This window comes from Mytilus edulis, chromosome 1, assembly GCF_963676685.1.
Source record: "Mytilus edulis chromosome 1, xbMytEdul2.2, whole genome shotgun sequence".
NCBI lineage: Eukaryota > Metazoa > Mollusca > Bivalvia > Mytilida > Mytilidae > Mytilus > Mytilus edulis.
Window position 1 is genome coordinate 100,725,571 of NC_092344.1, and position 12,777 is coordinate 100,738,347.

Here is a 12,777-nt window from a genome sequence, read left to right on the forward strand (position 1 = left end):
GGTTTTTGAGTTATAAGCCAAAAACTGCATTTTATCCCTATGTTCTATTTTTAGCCGTGGCGGCCATCTTGGTTGGTTGGACGGGTCGCCGGACACATTTTTTAAACTAGATACCCCATTGATGATTGTGGCCAAGTTTGGTTGAATTTGGCCCGGTAGTTTCAAAGGAGAAGATTTTTGTAAAAGTTAACGACGACGGACGCAAAGTGATTGGAAAAGCTCACTTGGCCCTTTGGGCCAGGTAAAGGGCCAGGTGAGCTAAAAAGGGCTGAGGAGCAATCACTTTGGACCATAAGCATGATATGAGTGATCACAAAACTTCAAATGAGGCAATTTCAAGCAGAACTGATTATAAATCAATATATAGATCTAATCAATGACAAAATCAAAGGTTATATTATATATGTATGTTTGTAAAACAAGTATGGTCTAATCAGAATTGATTTGCACTCAAAATTGATTACAGATAAACAATATACATGTACTCAAAGTATTTCATTTTAAAGCTGTCCTTTGAAGAGCACAAATCCAAATTATATTTTTGACAATCGATTTAATTTGACAAAACTCTGGTGTAAATTATTTATCTTTCTTGAATTTCTGTTTCAAAAGTATTTGAATAGAATTTGAATAGAGACTAATAGGACTGTGCAGTCCTCTTTAGTTGTCCTTTGATCTCTGGTATATCATACTGTTCGTGTTTTTTGCTACATCCTTTTTACTGCCTAAATTGAGACAGAATCTGTCAGGGTAAATTCATAAAAATAGAACCACCTCTGATGTCTTGGTCTAGAGATATTTTGTTTATATTCAAATTTGTGTTCCTCACTTTGAGGCCCATTACAATTTAGGGATATTAATTATAACTTAATATAAAATACAGACGGCATTTTTCAAAGGAATTAATAGCAAATCATCACATAAGAAATGTCACAGTAAATCTTGTCCTTTTCCCACCAAAGATGTGAGTCAATAACAGTGGCGTATCCAGAACTTTTCCTAAGAAGGGCCCGCTCCAGTCATGCTTCAGTGATTCCCTATATAATCAACCAAATTTTTCCCACAAAAGGGGGGCCCAGGCCCCCCCCCCCTCGATCCCCCTATGAATAATTGTATATTTTACAATCAATGTGTTACACATGTATAAGACTCCATAGATCTGTAGTATTTTAATCAAAGGACCTAATGACGTTTGCTACATTTTGTACCAATTTTAATATCTGTTTTAATGATTTTTAGGACGATTCTAATTTCATACTTACTAAAATAACATATATTTGTTTTCCCTTTTTTTATTGAAGGATTTGAGTCTAAATGTGATCAATATTCTGACACATTCATTGTATTTGTAGAAAAACATTATACTTTAACTAAATGTTAATTATCAATAATTCACACAAAAACTGACTAAATTAGAAAATAATTTATATGATATACATGAATATTTAATATCTGACATTTGAATAGAAGCAAACAATGGATAATAAAGCTAATAAACGTGTAGTACAACCAGTCATTAATAATACATTGCTTTTTTCAGTGCAATTAAGGCTTTATCTAAAACAATACCTTAACTTAACATCAGCAATGAGCAGTGAGGCAACCCAAGGACTTGTTATATTCAGTATGAAAATCAATTAACTATATACATGTATATAATCTCTAGAGAAAAGATATATTCATACTTTTGGGTATTTAGATGTATTTGCTCCTAATTATCCTAGATCTGTTTCTGAATAACCTCTTAGCGCCATACAAACAATCATTTTAATTATGAGGTCAAATAGTATAAATTGTGACGCAAAATTTAACGGAACTTGTTTCACTTAAATACTATTTTAGACTGTATTTCGGTCATACAACTTTACCCAGTACTCCGGAGTAAAAAATTTGTGCTCAAAACACTTAATCCTGTGTTTTGATTGGTTGATTTCTTGAGTTAGAAAATCGTTCTAGAAAGTTTCCTAATTTCTAACCGACAAAGATAGACAAATAATAAGCTTTTATCAATTGCAATTGGTCTGTCAAAATATGAACATGTACATTTATACAAATATTAAATATGAAAACATTTTCTAAATTAAGCCTTGGCTTCTTGTAGCAATCTAAAGGTCAACAGCATATCCAAAACCATCCTAAGTTATTCTTTCTTAACTCCTACAAAAGGAGCACATTCCATTCTTAAAATAAGTTAAAACCATTCATTTGAATGCAGTTCACATTCAATTTAAAATGAGCTATATGCAATAACTTTGCTTGTGTATAGATGAATCAAATGGCAAGAGACAGGGGTGCCCTAAACTTAAATCAGCATAGGCGGATCCAGGGGGGGCCCGGGCCCCCCTTTTGTGGGAAAAATTTGGTTGATTATATAGGGAATCATTGAAGCATGACTGGAGTGGGCCCCCCCTTAGGTCAGTCACCTATACATTGTATATATTGTTGAAGAATATAAGTTGCCCTGCAGATGTATTTTTGATTGTTTTTGTCATTGTTTTGATGTTTTATTGACATAAACCTACATCTACTATTAATAGAAGGTTTTTATTCAATATGTTCATAGATAAAACCAATTGTTTTTCACTTTCTTCAAGTTCAATATAATTAGCAAATATCATAAGCTAACTGAGCTGATCCTTCACAGATTAATACGATTGATTCCAATGGTTATAAACTGTAACTAAGCAATATAGCCACATTTATTAATTGTATACAGAACGTGAGTCCTTATCTGAACTTTACTTAATTTTTGCAAATACAAATCTATAATTATATTTAAATTGTTAAATCAATATGTTTTTGTTTGCTTCTATAGACCAGAAATTTATTTCATTTTTACTGCAATGTTTTTATTTTATTTTCCCATTGTATCAGACCAACGGAAGAAAGATTACGTGCAAAGTTCTAAATAAATTAACTCATGCTGGACAATTCTGCTTACACAATCTGGAATTTTTAACATTGTTTTCCAATGTGTTTGTTAGTACAACCTTACCATACTTTCAAATCTAAGATCATTCATGTCATAGTACCATTACTGTTATTAAGCATTGATGAACATTAATAATACATATTCATGTTTATATCATATACTATTACTAAATGTTACCAGATGGTCTATAACATATATCATAAAATATCACCTAGAACTGGGATTATAAAATAATAATCAATAATAGTTTATAACATGTAGGTAAACCATTATATGATGTAGATACTAAATCATTTCTCAAACTCCTTGTATTTCAAATGACATTAACTTGAAAGATAAATAATCATTGGGCAAAATAAGATTTCTATGATGTAGATAAACATGTATGTGTTACATCTAAAAATAATGAAAACCTGGCAACAAATGTCATAATGTGAAACAACAATAAATGTTACACCTTTGTTTTAAAAACAAGAAAAGGATTATATGAATGAAGAAGTCAGTGTAACATATTTTAACCATGTTAATTTTCTTACATTTGTATATGTAAAGTTGCACTGAGAATGTATGAACGAACGAATTTTGCTGGTACGTTGTAAACAGTCTTTTTTTAAGACACTGTGCATGTGAAAGACATAAACTTTACTGGTATAATTTATATTTTAACACTTGTAGGTCTGTTTGAATGTCTAAAGCCATTGATTTTACTGGTGCAATGTTTATTGTTTTTAGTCAGTTTGAACCAATGTAATTTACTGTTCATGCTGGTACAATGTACATGTACATTGTGTAGTATTCTGTCAGTGTGAATTTCTGAACCAATGTAATTTACTGTTCATGCTGTTCATGCTGGTACAATGTACATTGTGTAGTTTTTCTGTCAGTGTGAATTTCTGAACCAATATAATTTACGGTTCATGCTGGTACAATGTACATTGTGTAGTTTTCTGTCAGTGTGAATTTCTGAACCAATGTAATTTACTGTTCATGCTGGTACAATGTACATTGTGTAGTTTTTCTGTCAGTGTGAATTTCTGAACCAATGTAATTTACTGTTCATGCTGGTACAATGTACATTGTGTAGTTTTCTGTCAGTGTGAATTTCTGAACCAATGTAATTTACTGTTCATGCTGGTACAATGTACATTGTGTAGTTTTTCTGTCAGTGTGAATTTCTGAACCAATGTAATTTACGGTTCATGCTGGTACAATGTACATTGTGTAGTTTTCTGTCAGTGTGAACTTCGATTTCTGAACCAATGTAATTTACTGGTTGTATTTTCTGTCAGTATGAATGATTAGTTAAATGCATTTTACTGGTCATGCCAGTATATATATATCATTTAAGGTCAGTGTAAATTATAGACTGAAGTCATGGATTTCATGGTATATGATATACGGTTTAATAAGAAGTGTGAATACCTAAAGTAATGGACTCTTATTTATAATAAAATGTATATACAATATAGTTGGCGGTCCACTGATGAATATACTTACAGTTACTATTTCTAGCATTTCTTGGCGTGATATATATCCATTACCATCTAAATCATACATGCTAAAGGCCCATTTCAACTTTTGTTCAAGTTTTCCCCGAGATGTTACACTTAAAGCACAGATAAATTCTCGGAAGTCTATCGTACCATCACCGTTTGTATCAAAAGTTCGAAACACATGTTCCGCAAATTTAGATGCATCACCATATGGAAAAAAATTGCCATAGATTTTCTTGAATTCCTCAACAGATAAATGACCATTAGGACAGTCCTTGAGAAATCCTTTGTACCATTCTTGAAGTTCTTCTTCACAAAATTCTGTATTTTGTTTCAAATCTTGAAGTACTTCTGGTTTGAGCTTGCTGCTCTGTTTTCCCATTTCTATCAGCTAATTGCCTGGAAATAGACCACACGATTATTAAATTCCTTAAAACATCACAAGAGATCTATTAGAAATGACAACTAAATTAAACAAGGTTATAATCTGAATACACTGGCATTCACATGTTAGCTTGATATAGATTCTGAGTGTCACCACAGAAAATGCTAAACATGCAGTTTTGTGCAGCAGTAATTATTCTGGAATCACTGCCATCTCCCTTTGATATACTTTAGTAGAATCATGTGTTACAATGTCGTGAGGTAGGAAAACATTGATGAAGAAGCATATAATCAAATATTGATTCGGATCAGTTTATTTCCAGTTATTGCCCTGGATTTACACTAGGCTGAACAGTATTACAGAATAATTTTCAATAAACTTGCAATGATTTAATTACCAAGAAAATTAGCCTGATACTTAAAAGTAATTTTCAGGCAATTCTACGGAGATGAGACTACCATTATAGTCCTACTGATCTAACATACACTTCCTACGAGAAATACTTCAGTCAAGCAATATAATAACATAATATAATACTTCAATCAAATTTTGTATAAAGGTATCATTACATTTCAAATATCAGGGAAAACCCAATAAAAGTAGCAGATTATGGGAGTTTGTGACCACTTCCCATATAAAGTATGTCTACAGTATTAGACTTATTTCAAACCATTTTCATGTACATGTAGTTCATACATGTATGCACGAAACACATACATCAGCTGGATTTAACGTTAGCACTCAGTACTGAACACATGCAATTCAAAAAGTAAAAGTAAACATACAATTGGGTAACAGTATACATTTCTGTTCATTGTTGAGGGGACAATATCAATTTTATTTGGTGTCTAGTGTTTTCTGTTTGTCTCATTGATGATTATCTGCTATATCACCATAATACAAATGAAATAAGATATAATCAATTTACCTTGTTGTTTGAAATCTTTAAAATTTCTTGTTTTACTGATAATCAATGAATCATCAATGGTCAAACTGATCATCAAAAAATAGCCAGTCTACAGATTTGATGTTAAGAATTAATCAATTATTGATGATTTGGGTGTAAGAAATGCTCTCAAGCTCCTTTTTGCCACCAATTTCGTCAGGAGAAATATTGACTTTAAAACATTGATCTTCTTGTGTCTTTTTCAATTAACATATAAATGTATGTGTATCAAATTAGCTTAAACCCCAATGGTGACTGGGGAACCAAAATATGGTCCCTTTGAGGGATCTGTAAGTGGCATGTTGCCAGTAAAGATTTCTGTCTTCATCTAACGTACTTTTTTTCTAGTGGAACTTCAAATTTTCAAGACCTTCATCCAAAATGGCCTCTTTTAAGGGAACTACCTATTAATTGTGTATTTGTTCTTGTACCGAAAATGCATGAAATATTTGCCACTGGATGTTCAGCAAACATCAATCAATCAAAATTGCTAAAAATTTAATTTTTATTCTTATAATTTTTTTTAAATAATATTTTGTATCTTGAAAGATCATTACAGTGAACATCCACTTAAACTATGAAGGTATTATATTAGAAGCAATACCAATGGAAAACTATGGATATTTACATGACAATAAACCATATTAGTGGAAAAATAAATTTTAAGTATTAAAATAAAGTAATCAGGTGATTTATATACACCTCAACTATAGAGCAAAAGTAAATAATCATTTTGAAACATAATATGTACAATAATTTTTTTTAAAAACCCAACTGGATGCTCAATTTACAGTATTCTGTGAAGTCAGTATCATTACTTACTAAGCATGTTCAAAAAGACCTCATGTACAATTACTGTACACAAAAACTTGCTTAGAGACTGAGTATCCGATAAAAAGATGTTGAAGAATGTTGACATAAGAGACAAGAGAAACTATAGATTTCATTTATCATTAGTGTCAATCGTTTAGATCACAATTTAGTGCTATAATTAATGTTCCAGGACATAGTTTTCCAATCTTATATCAGAGGTTACAAACTTAAGCTTTACAAATGCCTATTGACCTTTCCGTTGGGTAAAAGAGGGATTAAATACAATAGAAAGCTACCAGGAATCCATTGGAATCCTGCAAGCTTTGTAAGTGATCAATCAATCAGATTCAATTTTCTATACACAATAAAAAAGAAAATAATTCTACAATTTAAATATCCTTGTTAGAGAATAGATTTAGATCAGATGTTTATATGAATAAGTCCGTGCTGTAACCACGACTAAGATCACATGTTATAAATATATTGATTGTGCCTTATACCTTTCCATCATTATAAAGCCACATCAATTTGTCTTTAATTTCTCCATAAACTAAATTGTGTTAAAATTGTTGCAATTGTGTCTCAAAGATAAATCCTGACTTATTGTTTTATCAGAGAGCTATGTGATCATAACTGTTTACAGAGGGTCACACTTGCTGCGACAGTTAGACCCCAAGACACCATCTGCAACAGTTAGACCCCAAGCCACCAGCTGCAACTGTTAGACCTGATGACATGAGCTGCAACAGTTAGACCCCAAGACACCATCTGCAACTGTTAGACGTAATGACATGAGCTGCAACAGTTAGACCCCAAGATACCATCTGCAACTGTTAGACCTGATGACATGAGCTGCAACAGTTAGACCCCTGTATTATATTATCTCTATATAAAGCTATTTTATTTTTACTATTCAAACAACTTCATGTTAGTTAGCAGTGATTATGGAGATGTTGTAGGATTACAAATGATACAACTATTCATCAATTGACCAAACACCAATGGACAAGAATGTCAACAACTACAGGTCATGTCTTTCACAATTAGAAATTCAAAACTGTATATATATAGGTAGTTAACCTTACAATGTACAAATTAAGCAAAATTTAACCAAGTCAACATGGAAAACTTTACCATAATTTAAGCTTACATTATGTATTAACAATTGTCACGTTGACTTCAATGACACCATTATTTCTCAACGAATTGATTAAATATGATATGTGTATAATACTCTATTGACAGTTACAATATTATTATATAAGAAAATTGAAATATAAATAGAATATTGTTTTCACAGTTTCAACATTATATCCATATACTGTATAAAACAACAGAAATAATCAAAAACATTGTGGAAAATAGAGGTACAGGCAATACATGGCAATAACATATACCACAGAGGTGGATTTATAGGGAGAGGAGGCCCTTATATGGAGATACATTATAAATGGTTACTGCATAAATTTATTACAAGTTCCACTTTAAATGCTGGGGATCACAAGAAGACCTGTAAACACTGTAATTAAGAAAAGTCTTTGTATTTGAAAAATGAAATGAGGGCATGCAGAATATGTGTAAACTTGATTTTCACTCCACAACACAACACAGCACCAAAAAAGACATCTTTTAACTTCATGTCAAACCTTGAATTTAATGTCATGTCCATTTTGTACAGGAATTCCTGCATTTTAACACTAAGTGCATATCAATCTGCTAAAACCACACAATCCAATTCCATTAAAACAGTATAAGAGACCATAAAATTCCATTAACTTTTACTCAACCTATAAACCCCTCACCACAACATATACACCAGGCATATATTTACATACATTGTATATATATATAAATTTATATACTAGTGAATCCTATTGATTTTCAAAAGACTCTACTCTATATCCCAGACTCATTAAAACCAAATCTATACTTCTTTTATAAAATTATACTTCTTTTATAAAATTAACTTTTTTAACTTGATTACATCTACCTCATTTTTCATCCTATCTCATGATTAACTGAATGATTATTATGAGTAAGAAGTTGCATCAAACTCAACATGTTTATAAAAAGATTTATTTTACAGTCTTAAAACATGTCTGAATGAGGAAAACAAATTGGAGAAAAAAATTTGGCCATAAACCATTGATGTTTAAGGTCACCATATATCAGGCTATTTTAGGATCAGTGTGACATTACACATCTTTCAATTGTTGATATTAAACACCAATATGAAACAGCTTTGTCATAACAATAAAATGAGAGAACAACACTTATTTTAAAGAAGAAATGCTTTAAGAATGACAGTACCCCGGTAGCCATGTAATGTTCTAGCTTCCAGAACCTATCCCTAGCTAGATTCTGGTGCTAGATTACTCCGAAATGTGTATTGAGTGTTATGGGCCAAGTTCTAATTTACACTGAAGAAAATAGCAACCAAAGGGCACAGAAAAGCAAAAGACATCAAAGAGAACAATACATGTATATACATTCTTCAACAATTGACAAGACTCTATTCAATGTCAAGCTCAAAATATTGAATAAAAGAATAATATTTTCAATCTTCCCAACTGATGCACATCTCTTATCTGACCAAGGGCATTAAATCTATAATATTTTTTTCACTTTTTTTAATTAAAATTATAAATATCCTACGAAAAAAATATACTTGACATTGCTTACAATGCAATTTCCACATAATTCCAATCTAATCAAAATTAGTTCTCTGCATAACTCATGTAAAAAGATGATTGACACTTTTATCAAACTCTCTCAAAATATTTCTGATATAAACCTTTGATGTTAATTTAACAAAATTATGATATAGAGCTGAAGGCTTTAGAGCCTTTTGAATGCAATTTGCCATTGAATTTTTTTAAACAGAAATAATAACATGGGACAAAATAGCATGAACAAATCTAAATAACAATCTTTGTCAGTTATGTTGCCATTGCAAATATAGAAATTTGAGTGATACATTGCAATTGTAAATATAGAAATTTGAGTGATACATTGCCATTGCAAATATAGAAATTTGAGTGATACATTGCCATTGCAAATATAGAAATTTGAGTGATACATTGCAATTGTAAATATAGAAATTTGAGTGATACATTGCAATTGTAAATATAGAAATTTGAGTGATACATTGCAATTGTAAATATAGAAATTTGAGTGATACATTGCAATTGTAAATATAGAAATTTGAGTGATACATTGCAATTGTAAATATAGAAATTTCAGTGATACGTTGCAATTGTAAATAGTAGAAAATTTGTGAGATATGTTGCAATTGTAAATAATAGAAATTTTTGTGAATTTGCTTTTGACCTGGTTAAACAATGAACACAATAGCAAGATTGATTGTTGCAGTTTCAGGAAATGTATGATTCTATCTAATTTCAAAATATGACTTTTCATTATTGCGAAACCTATCATGTTGCACTTTTTTCTGTAATACTTTTTTAAAACTCTGGAAACTTAACACTGTATTTCAGTTTTCCCTTCGTATAAGTTTTAAATTACTAAATTTACCATGAATTTTCACGCAAGATAGAACCTATTTAGTGAATACATAATTCTGTAAGTGAATAACACTACTATCCGTATCTCAGTCAATTCAAACACATTATAATTTTTCAGAGAAAGAATTTCACTTCTATGTTCTTAATGACCAGTGATGTTCAGCAAATGTATAATCATCAAAAGCAGGAATACAAATATATTTGGAAGTTAAAAATGTTAGTGGGCATAAGTGAAGGCACGAAGTTCTTATTTAAGGGAGACACAAAAGGACTAAACTAAATTTAGGATTTGTCCCCCCTTATCTTAACATCACCTAAACATGTGTGTGCATCATTGACACTACAATGACAAACATGTAGGAAAAATATATAATAATACTTTGACATTCTATACTAGATTAGTTTATATATAATTCTTTATAATTTCCGTAGGAAGTCATTCTGTGAAATACATTAGGGAGCTACAAGCAGAAGTTTGAAAGGGTAAACTCAGTGCACAGTATCTATTTATATTGAATTAATCTGTGAACAATCATAGTTCCTTCATCAACAGTATACATAAGAAACAAACCATCACTTCTCATACAATATTGTACACTTTTCAAATTAATCACAGAGTTGAGTTTGTATTTCCCTAGGAAAGAAAACTGGCTGTACATCTGACATACATCAATCATTCAACTATTTATGCACTTTTTTTGAAAAGAAATAATATATTAATGAAAGTTGAATAATAGGAACTCAAATAATGCACAATTAAAGGAATTAAAACATTTTAAAAAATAATAAGAATCTACGTTTTTTTGTTTGTTTTTTGGAAAGGATGGGTTAGTTTGTTTGTTTGTTATATAATTATTTATTGTATTTTTAGAAGGGGATTGTTATTTGATGTAGGGGATAACTATCAAATTGAATATTGTTTCATTAAACTATATTACTATGGGTACTAATTATTTGAACTTTAATTTCCAGGACATTGGTTTCTGAATAATATGAAAGTATAATGCCTATAATCTTTTAAATTATCTGAATGCATATATATATCTTTAATTAATCTATGAGAAGATTGTAAGATATATATTTTAAACAATGTATCAAATTCAAATGAGAATTCTAAAAAAAAAATGCCATGAATTCACTAAATGTATTTTTTAACTGATTTTACCAATATCCATCAACAAAATGTCAAAGGATTCAATGACACCATCACTAATCAGAAGATAGTATCAAGCTATATTAGAATCCACTGATCTATACAACAAAGCTGGACTGCTTGAGCAACTTCTCTCTTAACTAGTGACTATCATATCAATAAAAACACATTTTTTTCGCATTAACTGTTTTTACCCATGAAAGTATTTTCTCCCGTATAAAATCAATATATATTACTTCAATCCAACTCTTATAAAATATTCAATATCATTGGAATCTAAATTGTACAATGCTGTTGCTAGGGCACACATACAGTTAGTTTAATTATTGACATTTAATTAGGCTACTTGATTAACAAAATACTTCTGTAAAGATTATTTACTCCACATAAATATCTGAGTCTTAACAAAAAAAACGAGTAAGTCTATTGGATTTCTAAAAGTCAAAGTAGTTTATTTGGTAAACATAGTAAAACAGGAAGCCCTGATCTGATTGTCAATATTGTACTATAATGTTTGCTTGACAAATACTTAATCTCACCTAATCATTTTAATTGACTATTAAATCTGGCTACAGGAGGCTGAAATACTGCTACTTCCTGCTTAAGACAATCAATCTCCTATCTAGATCCCAGGTTCCTTGGCTTACTATCATTTCTTTAAATAAATACTAAAGGACTATGTCAGGTACAGTACCTAACATTGGTGGCCTTTGGTTGTTTACTGCTCTTTGGTCAGGTTGTTGTATCTTTGACACATTCCTTAATTTCAAGTTGGAGAACAGAATGATAAGCTGAATTTTTTAATTTGTAAAGGAACATAACTCTAGAATGGTTAAGGTGATGCCATTAAAATTTAAACTTGATCTGAGTTTTGGGGTAATAAGCATTGTGTTTAAGTTTTATAACATTTGGTTTGAGGCAAACTTAAGTAAAAGAACTGAAACATTAAAATTTCAAAGTGTAAAGGGGCATAACTCTTGAAAGGTAAAAGTGGTGCCACCCAAATTAATTTTTTATCTGTGTTTTTTGGTAATAAGTATTGTGTATAAGATTCATAATATTTGGTTAAGACAAAGATAAAGTTAGAGAATAGAATCCAATTTTGGGATGTACATACAGACTGATGGACAGAGACACATACAGGTGGACAAAAAGGGTAATTAATTAGATGTATTTTTTTAGTTGATATATAAACTTAATAAAGGACATTTACTTTTATTAGTTGTTGATTTGAAATAAATATATGTGACCATCAAAATGACATTAGAAATATTGATACCTATATATTTGTTAATTAAATCTGTAAAGACCAATACGAAATCATCAAACTTAAAAACTAGTCTGTTTTACTGAAACCTTTATTTTTTGTTAAACTTCCAATGATTATATATGATATTCATGATGCATAGTTGAATAATTGTGAAAACCTGCATTTTATTTTACAGTTAAAGTCCCATAACTCTAGAAGTATTCCAAAACTCTTGCAAATCAAAAGGGAGTTTTCTTTATTAATTTTAACATTGTCAAAAAA

General features: G+C 30.4%; 1 protein-coding gene across 3 annotated transcripts in view; it reads right to left on the minus strand.

Annotated features, from left to right (window-relative positions):
- Positions 1 to 12,777, minus strand: part of LOC139516122 (neurocalcin homolog) — a 46,781-nt gene that overhangs the window by 21,468 nt on the left and 12,536 nt on the right. For all 3 annotated transcript variants that reach the window (XR_011662915.1, XM_071305989.1, XM_071306004.1), the window contains exon 2: positions 4,430 to 4,824. Coding sequence is in view for 2 of the 3 variants with exons in the window: in XM_071305989.1 (XP_071162090.1) it covers positions 4,430 to 4,807 (378 nt within the window). In the remaining variant the exon portion in view is untranslated. The remainder of the gene's footprint in view (positions 1 to 4,429; positions 4,825 to 12,777) is intronic.